This window comes from Pelophylax lessonae, assembly GCF_965119305.1.
Source record: "Pelophylax lessonae genome assembly, chromosome: 2".
NCBI classification, from domain to species: Eukaryota; Metazoa; Chordata; class Amphibia; order Anura; family Ranidae; genus Pelophylax; species Pelophylax lessonae.
Genome location: NC_138769.1, coordinates 111,364,575 through 111,378,989, shown reverse-complemented (window position 1 = coordinate 111,378,989; position 14,415 = coordinate 111,364,575). Strand labels below are relative to the sequence as shown.

The following is a 14,415-nucleotide window of genomic DNA, read 5'->3' as shown; positions in this document are numbered from 1 at the left end:
CCTTACAGTCATTCACTGGGAAGATCAGTATCCTGCTGTTTCTCCACCCTTAGCTCTCGAAGCCCCTTATGCCGCTGAGAACTGAGATTATGTGATCATATAAAAAAAAAGAAAAAAAAGGCATTTATAATGTCTTTTTTATTAATATACACAAATGTTTTGCCTTGCATGTCCATTTTAAACTGAATGGTTTGTTTTACAAGGTGAGGGTTCACATATACTTTAGGGTTAATGGAAGAGTATAGCCAAAACTCTTTTGGCCATGCTTCTCTTGAGGGTCACAGGAGTAAACATAAGCCCCGTACACACGTACCGATTGTTGGCCGTAATTATTCGGCCCCGACCGATCAGCCGATTGTCGGCTTGTTAGTATGATGCTTCCGACAACCGACAGCGCATTTTCGGCCGAACAGAATCTGTCGTGCAGACTTTAAAATTTTTTTTGGCCGTCACCAGAACGGCCGATTGTTCGCCAGTCAGTACAGAATTCGGCCGACAAAGAGCAGATTAGCAAGACTGGGCATGCTCAGAGAAGAAAAAACACAGGGAAAGTTAACCATCACATGACATCACTTCTGCAGTCGGCTGTTGTTGGCCGTCAAAATTCGTGTGCAGTCTTTAGCACTTTTCAGCCGACAGGACAGCACCGGACAAAAGACGGCCGATCGTTTGGCCGACAATCAGTACGTGTGTACGGGGCTTAAGTTTTGCACTCCTGTGACTCAGATTCAACCAACAGAGGGCTAAATAAGCAGCTGCGTTATCTTTTAATCCTTGTTTACGTTCCAGTTGAAACTTGTGCAATGACCATAGGCCCAGGTTTCCTATTTCAGTGCGGCTTATTTTTCTTACAGCATCCTTTAAAGCCACCCTTGTATGCAGGGACTAGAGTTGTCTCTCCCTTCACTGTGTTCATCAATAGGAACACACAGCCCTTTAGCTTAGGATGGCAACACACACTCCTGTTTCTCCTTTCTCTCCCCCTCTCAGACAGACTGGCTGAAGACTGTACTGTCCATGGTTAAAGCTGAATTACAGGAATTCAGCTGCTTTGCAAAGAGTGAAGACACACTATGAGTAAAGTCCAAGAAAGTGCATAATATCTCCTGGGCTTATCTCTATTATGTACATCTGACATTCTTATTGCACTCCCGGAAGACAGCTATTGCTGTATTTTCAGGAGCCCAGTGCTGATACTGCAGGTGTAAGCACCTTCAACATTAGAGAAGGTGCAGCTTCTATGCCTGCCCTTCCCCTCCCTCTGCCCAATCACAGAAGCCTTTGTATTATGTAAACTCATTCACAAAATACAAAGGCTTCTCTAAATGAGCAGCAGAGGGTGGGGTGGTCATAGCTGCTCTGTGTGCCGCTCTCCCCTCCCTCACAGCCAGCATATGCTCTGACAGCCATAAGCCTATCAGATATAATCTATAATAAACAATTTGGCTACCAATATTATTATAGAGATAAGATCAGGAGATATCATGCACCAACTTGGACCTAACTTATAGTGTGCATCTGAAATTTTAGCCATTTAAAATATGCCATATAACTGGATTAGTGTTTATTTTCTCAGAAAAAATATCATCTCTATGTTATGTATCTTTTACTTTACTATAATTTCTGGTGAAGAATTGGTTCCTGATGAGCTGTACAAAGGATAAAAAAGAAGAGCACACGGCCGCCCTAGCATAAAAGCTTTTATTGAAAAGAAACAGGAAGCTTAACAAAATGCAACTCACATCTGGGAGTACAATTCATGCATGTTGAAATTGTGGTTTGATATCAGTATTCCTCTCCTGGATCGCCGCCATGTAACGCCGTCAGCCTTCGCCTCCAACACAAGGCAGTGGCTTCCGGGTTCTCTTACATAAGTCTCAGGGCATATAGGCCAGTGATGGCGAACCTTGGCACCCCAGATGTTTTTGAACTACATTTCCCATGATGCTCATGCACACTGCAGTGTAGTTGAGCATCATGGGAAATGTAGTTCCAAAACATCTGGGGTGCCAAGGTTTGCCATCACTGATATAGGCCAACATGCGCCTGCGCCTGGACTAGCCGGCGCTGCACTCAATGGAGTGAGGGAAACTTACAGGGAACACAAGGAAGAGGGCTAGAGAGGGAAACAGAACAGTCAATGCCTGACCATGTGGTTACTATGACAACGCATGAACTGGTAATTTGTCACTGTTTTTGAAGTTCCTAATAAACTGCCTGGCTGCAGAGTGCTAATACAAACACTAGTTTAGGAGAAACAGTAAAAACGTTCTCCATTCACTCACTAACACCCTATATACTATGTAAGGGCTCATGTATATGGCCAATTAGGGCCAAACACCACCCAGATAAGCTAAGGTATTGTCAGGTGTTTACGTTACCCACAGACAGGAAGCCTGTACAAATCAATAACAGGCTGATACAGTTTGTGTGTAATTGCACGTGGATGGGAGAGGGGAGGAGCAAAGAAATTTGCGACGCCCACCTATGGGGCCGTGGCAGGCCATATAATGTAAATTATTCAGTTAGGCAGTTAGCAGTTGTTGCAGGTGTAATATGATTGGTTAAAATAAAGGTTAGCAACAACAGGTACATATATAGAAGAATTTCATCTGCGTAGTACAGAGTAGAAGAGGAGCAGCAAAGAAGAAGATGCACCCCCACCCTCCCACTCTTCATTGCGGCACCTTTTATGTGGTAGGCCCTTTCATTGTGAAAAGGGACTGTTATTTTATATATTGACCAAGTTTGGGTATGACTCGAGCTGTTATGGCTGAGTTATAAGTGTATATATGTAGTATTGGTGAGTTTTTGGTGTGATATTATAAAATGATACAGTTGGTCAATAACAAATGGTTTTATTAAATACCAATAAACGGGCCGCGGCCGTTTCAGATCCAAAATTTGTGAGGTGTTTATTCTATTAATTTTAGAGCTTTATGAATTAAGACGATCCTGCCTATGGTCCCATTGATTATACCTACAGTTAGGCCTCTAGAGACACAGACAGTTGACAACATTTTACATCGTGGGCAGATCTGCTTTAAACTGTTGCTGGTGGCATAATTGGAAAATATATATTTTTTTATCCTAGAATGAAGAAGGAGCAAAGTGGTCTGCATTTTACAAGAATGCCAGTGACTTCTCAGCAAGATACTCACAAGACCAAATCACGGACCCCATGGTGAAATTACAGCTTATCTATCTTGGACAAAAGGGATCCTCTGCTCTACCAAACGAAAACTACACTAGAGTAAGGATGAGAAATAGACTGTGTGGGCCTCTCTCAATAAACACCATACTGGGTTAAAAATGACAAATGTTAACCAACTTAAAGTATATCCCCAGGACTTGTTTTTCATGTTAGATATAGTGGTGATGGCTTAGAACTTTTGTCAGTTTTTCATTTATTTATTTCAGGTACTTACATTATATAGCACCAATAGTTTATGCATTGCTTTATATATATACTGTATATTGTAAATTCCTATCAGCCCCTTCCCTCGAGGAGCTTACAGTCTAAGGTCCCTAAATCACATACATACACATACTAGAGCCAATTAACCTACCAACAGGTAGAATGACTCGGTTGGCTATGGGTGTAATTGCCATCATCCCTAATCCCGATTAAAATACTAACATGTCTTTGGAGTGAAGGAGGAAACTGGAATACCTCGAGGAAACCCAGGCAGACACAGGAAGAACATGCAAACTTAAGGCAGGTAGTGTTATGGTTGGAATTCAAACCGACACCCCTAGTGCTGCTAGGCAGAAGTGCTAACCACCTAGCCACTGCAGGTTCGGGACAAGGGGTAGGTGAGTGGGGCGGCTGCCCTGGACGCAATGGTTTCTTAAAGGGATGAGGGTGCTTTCCTTCTGTTACAAGGCTGACAGGAGTAGTGACAACAGCAGTGATTTTGACAAGCTATGGGCGTAGGATCCCCTAAGCTTGCATATCATGAACGGGGGAGGGAGGGGCACAGTTTGGCATCTTTGCCCTGGGCGCTGGATGACCTTGTCCCGACATTGAGCCATATATATTTATCTGCGCCTCTTCTGAGGAGATTCACACTCTCTATTTGTCCTGGTAAATGTTGTCACCGGGACTGATGGCCCATTCACATTTGTGCATTGTGGAACCCATAACGCACAGCATCGCAGCTGCTCTTTGTATGGTGCATTGCTGTCCCATCCATTTTGAATGGCACTCAACGCTTTGCGCACTGAAATTACAATGAACGATGCATTGCTTAAAACAGGTCTTATGCGTTCTTTGATCCATTGTGGTTCATTACAGCCCATTCATAATGAATGAGCTGCCTTAACACAATGCACAATAACATGCAAAAGCACATTAATGCGTAATGTGTGGCAATGCACCGCAACAGATCGCCACAGTGTAATTCAGCCCTGAAAGTAATGGGAAACCCAATATTTCTTGTCACTCAGTTGTGCCTCTGAGACAGGAAGTGAGGGGAAATCCCCCTAATGGAACACCAATAGAAAAAAAAACAGACAGGGGTTCTAACCTTTTACCACAAAAACTGTTTTAGTTTAAATATACTTTGAATGTATTTTATCAGACTGATATGGTCATTGTATATCTACAATACTGTTTTACAGCTGAATCAAATCCTAAATGAAATGAGCACAATCTACAGCACAGAAACTGTATGCAGCCCAAATGGAACGATATGCCTGCCTTTTGAACCAGGTATTGAGTGTAAAAAAAAAAAACATTTCCGCCATTGATTCTTTAGATGTAAAAGAAAATTGCGGTAACATTTTTAGTGTGTGCACATTTTTAGTTCTTATTTCAATGTTTTCCATACAGTCATTTTTATGTGACTTTTATATTTTCACTTACTTAGTCTACCATATTTTTGTTATTTGATTAAATATAGAGATTTTTAGATTAGCCACTATAGGGGCTTTCAATATGCAACTCAGTGCCAGCAAGTGTCAGTGCAAGCAAGTGACCAATGTCTGCTTTCACACCACAACCTAACTACACCTTAAAGTAGATCATTTCCTCCACATCACTTTCCCTTTAAGCAATTCTCATTAGAAAAACAACGCTTTAATGGACACTTTAAAAACTTTCTTGATGCTTTTTTAAAACTTTAAAAACACAGCAAAAAAGCATCAAAAACACATCATAAGTGCAATAAGGGCGTTACTCAGTGTTGCTTCCTTCTTCATAATTAACACCAATGTGAAGACAAATACTTGAGCATGATAAATATTGGAAGAGTACAGAGTACATTTTTTGTATCTTTTTATGTAAAATTAAAATAAAAAAAAGTTAAAAATTAAAATTAATTGTAATATATAGCACCCAGAAAGTTCCATTGTTTGGATTGTTTTAGGGTCTCTTCACATCTAGGCGTTTTTGGGTGATTTTCTGCTCTAAGCCTCAGCTCTGAAAACGTCCAACAAGACAAATCCCATTCACTTCAATGGACATTGTGCACATCTGAATGTTCTGTCGCCTTAAGCAAAACGTCCGTCGCTCAAAAAAGTACACGAGCTTCTTTTTTGGCAGATTCCAGGCGTTTTTATGGGAAAAAGAGGAAAATGGCGCTGCCTAGGGGCTCAAGCAGGAGGGATATATAAATGATAGAATGAGGCAAAGAATGTATGTAGATGGTGGTATAGTATACATAAAATGGATGGAGGTAATGTCATATAAAATTATGTATCACATAATGTATGAATCTCAAGCAATACAATATCAACAATAAATACAAACAAAAAAGTGATAAAGTGACTGGTGCCGTAAGATGCAAGCCTACAGTAACGGATGGTGGTGTATATCAAGTGGATGGCATATATAGATAATAAATAAATATATATCTAACAATTCAAATAGTGATAGTTAAAATTAGCCAGTGGGTGAATAAATAACCATAGGTGAATAGATCAAATAAACAGTATTATGAAAAAATAATAAATAAATATGTGGAACTATATAAAGGGCATATATAAGACCAATATATTCAAATAAGGTGACAATGTGCAAAAAAAGGGGGTGAACATGAGCTAAAGGTGATCTAAAGTGATTGATGCAAAAAATCCATATATAGTGCAGCACAAATATAATATTTGCTAAAGGTAATCTAAGGTGATTGATGAGAAAAGTCCATCTATAGTGCAGCGCAGATATAATATCTTCGTGTGATGATCCCCGGGGAAAACTCCTGTGGTGGGTATAGTGGTGGGGTGCTCGTGATCCCTATGATAAGTAGCACACTCACCAGAAATACCCACCCTACACAGGGGTATAAGGTGGGTATAGATATAAATAGACGTTCCCTCTTGTGGGTCCTGGCTCCCTCTGGGGGTGCTGATATGTGGGCCTGGAAATCCTAGAACACCTCAAAGTTTCCCAACGGGTATCCCTGGATGTCTTATATTGCCGGATGGATGGATCCACACTAGGGGTCCTGTTTCAAGCACTCCTGGGGGGTCCTCGGGACGTTGGGGTAAGTAGTACTCCCATGTGAGGCAAGAAAAGGGCAACAATAGTGTAATACTGTATAACAAATGCGTTTATTCAAAGTAAAAAATAGTACTCACAGTATCACAGATAAAATAGCGCAGTAACGAGTCGCCGGAACGCAATGCGTTCCACCAAGAGCCGGAACCGGAAGTGATGTGACAGCGCCATACGCGTTTCATCATACAACGTCTTCAGCAGCGTGGTCACCTAAAACACCTGCAAAAAACGCCTGCAAAACGTTCGAGAAAATGCCTGTAAAACACCTGTAAAATTAGCAACTCCTAGATGTGAAGATAGCCTTACTGTTTGAGTTTGGGGATGTAGTGCCAATAAAATTTAGGGCAGCAACCCTCCCTAGACTTTACATATTGCAGCTGGCAGTTGTTTCTCACTTTGCAGTTATGATAACACATTTGGTTTATTAGTAAGATATGGAAAGTTTAATGAGCTTGTACAATGTACAATAACCCATAGAAACCAGTCAGAAGGAATCTTTAATTGGATGTTGTGGTTTGCTGCACTTTGCTCATCATTATTGTACCTGGTAAACAAGGTTAAAGCTGTACCGCAGCCAAAGGGCTAAATGCACAGATAAAATTATTATATTAAAGTTGTTTGAACTGATAAAGGGTTGATTTTTCTGTCCATCCAGTTCTTAGATTTTCACAGCTCAGTCACCCACCATAGCCCTGTCCAGCAGAGCAGAAGACCTACATTTTTCTCTGCTGCAGCTAACACTGCTGCAATTAACACTTACAGATCTTGCCCCGCCCACAGCCTGTGCCTGGACAGTGAAAGGAGAACCATGTAAGCACTGCAGCGCACAACTGATTGGCTCCTTGTGCTGCTTCTTCCTCTCCCAGTCTGAGCCCTAATGTACAGGGGATTGCAAAAGGCTGGTACGCTGCTTGCATAAAACAAATACATTTATGAAGCAGAGCTTCATTAGTTTATGTCTTTATATCTGCCTGGAGTTCAGCTTTGAGTTACCAACATAGCTGTGTTTGGAAGTCAGCATTCAAAAAGTGAGCACAGTAAAATGTTATATTTGTTGGTAATTAGGTAATTGTTTTCTGGGAAGGTTTGGCAAATGCTTAACTAGTGAACCTGACCCTGGACAGATACAGATATTACAGGTGAATCTAAAAAAAAAAAAATAGAATATTGTCAAAAAGTTAATTTATTTCAGTAATTCAATTCAAAAAGTGAAACTCATATATTATATAGATTCATTACACACAGAGTGATATACTTCGAGAATTTCTTTTCATTTAATTTTCTTTTTTTTTTTTTTTGATGATGATTATGGCTTACAGCTAGTGAAAAAATTCAGTATCTCAGAAAATTAGAATATTGTGAAAAGTTCAGTATTGACTCATGGTGTCACACTGAAGTATTCATCAGATTTTTATTCGTTTTTCATCAGTGCTTATCAGTTTTTCATCTGTTTTTTTTTTTTATATCCACTACCAACGCAAAAATGGATGGAAAACTGACCATTTTTCGTCCAATCGTTTCTTTTTAACGGAAGAAAAATAGAGCTTTGATCAGTTTAAAAAAATAGATGATGACAGATATGGATGTAAACTGATGTAAATGGATGATCATCCATTTATATCCATTTTTTCATGGAGATGCATCGATGTCCATTTTTCATCCGTCAACGGATTGATCAAAAACAAACAGACAGCATGTGTTACATAGTTACATAGTAGGTGAGGTTGAATAAAGACAATAGTCCATCCAGTTCAACCTGTGTAGGTGTGTGTGGCCATAATCATCTCTCATACCCCTGAATGTTCTGATCCTTGAGATGTACGTCTAAGAGTCTTTTGAAAGCCACCATACTTCCCGCAGAAACCACCTCTTGTGGTAGAGAATTCCACAATCTTGTAGCCCTAACAGTAAAGAACCCCCCACCTTGCCTGAGGTTAAAACGCTTCTCCTCTAATTGCATTGTATGCCCTCGAGTCCTCATGCAATCCTTTCGACTGAATAGCTTTTTTTCTATGCTGAGATCACCATTGAGATATTTACAGATTACATCATGTCCCCTCTCAGGCGTCTCTTCTCCAGGGAGAATAAATTAAGCGATTGCAGACGCTCTTCATAATTAAGGTCCTCCAATCCCCTAATTAGTTTAGTTGCCCTTCTCTGGACTCTCTCCAGCTCCAACACATCCCTCCTGAGGACTGGCAACCAGAACTGGACAGAATACTCCAGATGTGGTCGGACCAGAGTTTTATAAAGTGGAAGGATTATAGTTTTATCTCTGGAATACATCCCTTTCTTTATGCATGCTAATATTCTGCTGGCTTTGGCAGCTGTCAATTGACATTACATGCTATTGCCTAGTCTATCATCTACCAAGACTCCCAGATCTTTTTCCATTTTTGATTCCCCCAAGGGTTCCCCCCCCTAACGTGTATTGTGCTTTTATGTTTTTAGTCCCCAAGTGCAAAACCTTACACTTCTCCACATTAAACCTCATTTGCCATGTCGTTGCCCACTCTCTTATCTTGTCCAGGATATCTGCTTCATGCTGTGCAATTATTGCCCTGCCCAATTTTGTGTCATCTGCAAAAACTGATATAGAACTACTGATCCCGTCCTCAATGTTGTTTATGAATACATTGAACAAGGTTGGTCCCAGGACTGAGCCTTGGGGGACCCCACTTACCACCTCAGACCAGTCTGAGTTTGCGCTGTTTATTACCACCCTTTGGACACGCCCTTTTAGCCAGTTCCGTATCCAAGAGCAAACCCTGCGATCGATGCCTGCAGACCTTATTTTATAAATTAAGCGCTTGTGGGGAACTGTATCAAACGCCTTAGCGAAATCCAGGTACACCACATCCACTGGTCTCCCCCTATCTAGCTCACAGCTCACCTCCTCATAGAATGTTAAGAGATTGGTTTGACAAGAACACCCATTTGTAAACCCGTGCTGATTACTGCTGATGATGTTGTTGTCTTTAGCAAACTCTACGATATAGTCCCTTATCATCCCCTCCAGAAGTTTACACACTATCGATGTCAGACTGACAGGCCTATAATTTCCCGGGACATACCTCTGCCAAAGGCCCCTTTCACATGGGCTTTCCGATCCGGTCCGCCTGTCAGTTTTTCAGACGGACCTGATCGGATGCTCCATGCAGCCCTATGGAGCAGCGGATGTCAGCGGTGACATTTCCACTGATACCCGCTGCTATCCGATCCTGTCCGTGAAATCTGGATAGATGGAAACCCTATTTTTCATCCGTCTGGAGGATCGGATCGGATAAGGTCGGATGGAAAATGCACAGGCGGTCTGTTTTCATCCGATCTCCCATAGAGGAGAGTGGGGCTCTGACAACTCCATCTCTGCAAAGTAAGGCCCCGTGTGAAAGGGGCCTAAAGGTTTCCTAAACCTTTAAATGGTCTTGCAGTCTTGTTCTGTAGGGTACACAATCATGGGGAAGACTGCGGACTTGGCAGTTGTCCAGAAGACAGTCATTGACACTCCCAACAAGGAGGGTAAGTCACAAAAGGTCATTGCTAAAGAAACTGGCTGTTCACAGAGTGCTGTATCCAAGCATATTAATGGAAAGTAAAGTGGAAGGAAAAAGTGGGGTAGAAATAGGTGCACAAGCAACAGGGATAACTACAGGCTTGTGAGGATTGTGAAGGAAAGGCTATTCAAGAATTTTGGCTAAGGAGAAAAAGGACTTGACTGTTGCTCAGTGGTCCAAAGTCCTCTTTTGGAATGAAAGTACATTTTGCATTTCACTTGGAAATCAAGCTTCCAGAGTTTGGAGGAAGAGTAGAGAGGCATAGAATCCAAGTTTCATGAAGTCCAGTGTGAAGTTTTCACAGTCAGCAATGATTTGGGGAGCCATGTCATCTGCTGGTGTTGGTCCACTGTGTTTTATCAAGTCCAAAGTCAGCGCAGCCCTCTAGCAGGAAAATTCTAGAGCACTTCATGCTTCTCTCTGCTCATATATAGTGGAGGGAGCAGAGTGAATGGTCAGCATAGGCATGCTCAGGGGGTGTGCCAGGTGTGCCTGGACACACCCTACTCACTACATGTAGTGCCAATTCCCCCTACTGCCTGTGCTCCCCCCCCGTGTTGACCCCTAAGTGCTGCTGGCTTTCCTCCAAAATTTCCAATGCCCCATAGGGATGTATGGGGGGACCGTTCAGATCCGCCAAAAAAACGGACAGGCGGATCTGAACGGTCCGCCTGTGTGAAAGGGGCCTTATGCACTAGGCTGTGCACACCTATGATGATCAGTAATGTGTTTAATTGATAAAATTGTAAAGAAGGTTGAAACCGGCGCTACCTTCAAAGTGCTAATATGCCAAATAAATAAATAAATAGTGTATAAGTAAAGTGCTGAAGTGTATTATTTATTTAAAGTGCTCATATTCTGAGTGATAACGGGTTAGATATTGCAACATTTATCAATCAAAAGTGCTAGTGCCAGAAAAAAAAACTTGAAAAAGAAACCAAACCCGGTGCTTTTATTCAAATTAATAATGTGTATTACAGTGATAAACCGTGGAAGTTTACATAAATAACATATACACAAATGGTGCTTATTTTATTGGAAGAATGACTGTAAAATAATAACCTGTTATTATTACGTGCTGTGATCATAAAGTGATGTGAAACTTTACATATATATGCGAGTAAATGAATAAATAAATTAAATAAAATGGTGAGTCCTCTCTAGTAGAGAAATGAAAAAAACAGGTGTTGAACAAAAGAAAAAGGAGAGCACGGATTGCAAACACCACTATAGCCACTAGGTGTCGCACCCGGCCAATATACCACCTGTATATCAATAGGGACCAATATGGAATCCTGGGGTTCCCTCACCACGGTCTCTCCTCGTCCAGAGTACCTCAGGATATAAAAAGAGAGAGAGAGGGGGACCCCTTGGTGCGATGTATGGTGCCAATCTTTTAAAAGGCGAGGTAGTAACTCACGGTTAGGCTGTCCTCGATCAGTAAAGAGAAGCCGGGAAGCTTCCGCGTTCCACGGCCCAAGCTCCAAATACCGGAAGTGACGTAGTGACGTAAGACTCCACCCTACGCGTTTCGTAATACAACGTCTACTGGAGCAGCGTCAACATATCGGGCTCCCGGTGTTAAATAGCCGCACTGTCTCCTAGGTAACCAAATGGCTTCCGCCGCCATATTGGTGCTCTCAGACCCGAAGCCGGACGGAGGACACCTTTATCCTCACTGCAATGCCGGCGTTTTTGGTTCTGTAATGGAGTGGCAGCTTTCATCATTTCGGGGACAGCCAATACCGATCAAGGTGTATATATGAACTTGCAAATCATGGAATAAAAATAAAAATAAAAATAGTTTTATTTCAAAAAATTCTTCTCCGCAAAAAAGGAGAAATAAAAGCGAAAAAGCAAAAAAAACTTTATTTAAAAAATGGCGACAACGGAACTATCTTATAGCCAGACTGATAACCAATTCCATGGAATATATACCACTTCTCTCTGCAGGCCCATTCTGATATTCAGTGTGCAAAGGGGAACAGCCAAAGGGCATGTCAGAAAGGTTTTCTTAAATAACAGGGTAATCATGGATGGTTAATGATTTAAAAGTTATATAGATAAAAAGTAAAAAAATATATTATATTAATAAAAGTAAAAAATGAAAAACAAAAATTATAAAATATGATAAAATAATTTGTATTGAGATAATGTCTATTCTTTGGAGTTCTTCTGATCTAATGTTCATGTTGATGTTGCTTCGGATGTTTCTTAAATGTTTAAACGGGATCAACCATATTATCCAACTTACATATTTTAGTCATGTTGATTTTATATTGATGCTGGATGAGAAGGCTTATTCCTATTCCTCATTAAGCTGAATAAAAATTTCACGTATTTATTTTTCGTTTGATTTTATATTGATGCTGGATGAGAAGGCTTATTCCTATTCCTCATTATACTGAATAAAAATTTCACGTATTTATTTTTCATTTGTACCATGCTGCTTGGTAGAATTAAATATATAGTTCAATGGTTTTTAAAATTATTTTTTATATTCAAAATTATGTGTTGAGGTTGGACGAGAAGGCTCCTCAGGATTATAGTTCTTTTGTGGTCTTTTTTGACATCTTGGTTTAGTGAAAGATAATTTTCTTTCATGTGTATATATATATACACGTATAGTGCGGGTGACCCCAAATACATATACAGTCGCTAGATAGAACAATTTATTCCACTAGGAGAAAGTTTTTTTGTTTTTTTGTTTATAGCGATTATTTTCCGTATGGTGATAATATACCCAAAAAGATTTAATTTGAGGCAAAAAATATGTTGCTAGGAGTTTGTTTGCAGGCAATGTAAAAATATACAATGAAATGCAGATATGCTTGGAGATATAAAATACAAATATCCAGGAATTAAAAACCAAAAACGATTATTGTAGTTCTCCATAGGAAAAAGATAAAAAAAATTTTTTTTTAAAATTATGGAAGAGGTATGAAATTTAATTAATATAGGAGATTGGATAAAAACTTAAAACCTCTAAAAACTTTTAAAAGATGGGAATCCTTTAAAATCCTATTACAAACCTTTTCTTAAAACAGAAATTCTTTCAAAACAGAATTATAAAATAGGATACTAAAAAGGAAGGATTTTTAAAAGGACTTTTTTTAAAAAGAATTCTTTGAAAAGAGTTCTTTAAAAAGGATAAAAGATAGAGGGGGGAGGGGGGGGGGTTCAGAAAAATCCACTTAGTTTCGTTTTTTGATATCATCCTTTTCTTGTTTCCTCCTCTCCAATCCCCTTTTATTTTATCAATTCCATAGAAAATTAAGCCAGATGGGTTTTTTGCATGTTTTTCTTTAAAATGTCTTGAAAGGTTGTGTTTATCGAACCCCTTTTTAATATTTTTTATATGTTCCCTAATTCTTACATATAGGGGACGAGTTGTTCTGCCTATATATTGTAGATGACAGGGGCATTCGATGACATAGGTTACATGTGTACTATTGCAGGTGATGGTTTCCCTTATTTTATACTCTACACCTGTGGTGTGAGACATTTTAAAGAAAAACATGCAAAAAACCCATCTGGCTTAATTTTCTATGGAATTGATAAAATAAAAGGGGATTGGAGAGGAGGAAACAAGAAAAGGATGATATCAAAAAACGAAACTAAGTGGATTTTTCTGATGAGATCTCTTCGCCCTGATGGGTTGAATGTAGATATAGATCTAAACTGTTTTATAACAGACATCTAATCCACAACTTTATATACATTTTATCCTTTATCTTGAACCCCCCCCTCCCCCCTCTATCTTTTATCCTTTTTAAAGAACTCTTTTCAAAGAATTCTTTTTAAAAAAAGTCCTTTTAAAAATCCTTCCTTTTTAGTATCCTATTTTATAATTCTGTTTTGAAAGAATTTCTGTTTTAAGAAAAGGTTTGTAATAGGATTTTAAAGGATTCCCATCTTTTAAAAGTTTTTAGAGGTTTTAAGTTTTTATCCAATCTCCTATATTAATTAAATTTCATACCTCTTCCATAATTTTAAAAAAAATTTTTTATTTTTTTTTATATTTTTTTATCTTTTTCCTATGGAGAACTACAATAATCGTTTTTGGTTTTTAATTCCTGGATATTTGTATTTTATATCTCCAAGCATATCTGCATTTCATTGTATATTTTTACATTGCCTGCAAACAAACTCCTAGCAACATATTTTTTGCCTCAAATTAAATCTTTTTGGGTATATTATCACCATACGGAAAATAATCGCTATAAACAAAAAAACAAAAAAACTTTCTCCTAGTGGAATAAATTGTTCTATCTAGCGACTGTATATGTATTTGGGGTCACCCGCACTATACGTGTATATATATATACACATGAAAGAAAATTATCTTTCACTAAACCAAGA

General features: G+C 39.3%; 1 protein-coding gene across 1 annotated transcript in view; it reads left to right on the top strand.

Moving 5' to 3' along the window:
- The window catches only part of ACE2 (angiotensin converting enzyme 2), a 104,892-nt gene that overhangs the window by 29,945 nt on the left and 60,532 nt on the right, over positions 1-14,415 (top strand). Inside the window, exons 2-3 of the mRNA XM_082248483.1 lie at positions 3,095-3,253; positions 4,624-4,714. Coding sequence (XP_082104609.1) covers positions 3,095-3,253; positions 4,624-4,714 — 250 coding nt within the window. The remainder of the gene's footprint in view (positions 1-3,094; positions 3,254-4,623; positions 4,715-14,415) is intronic.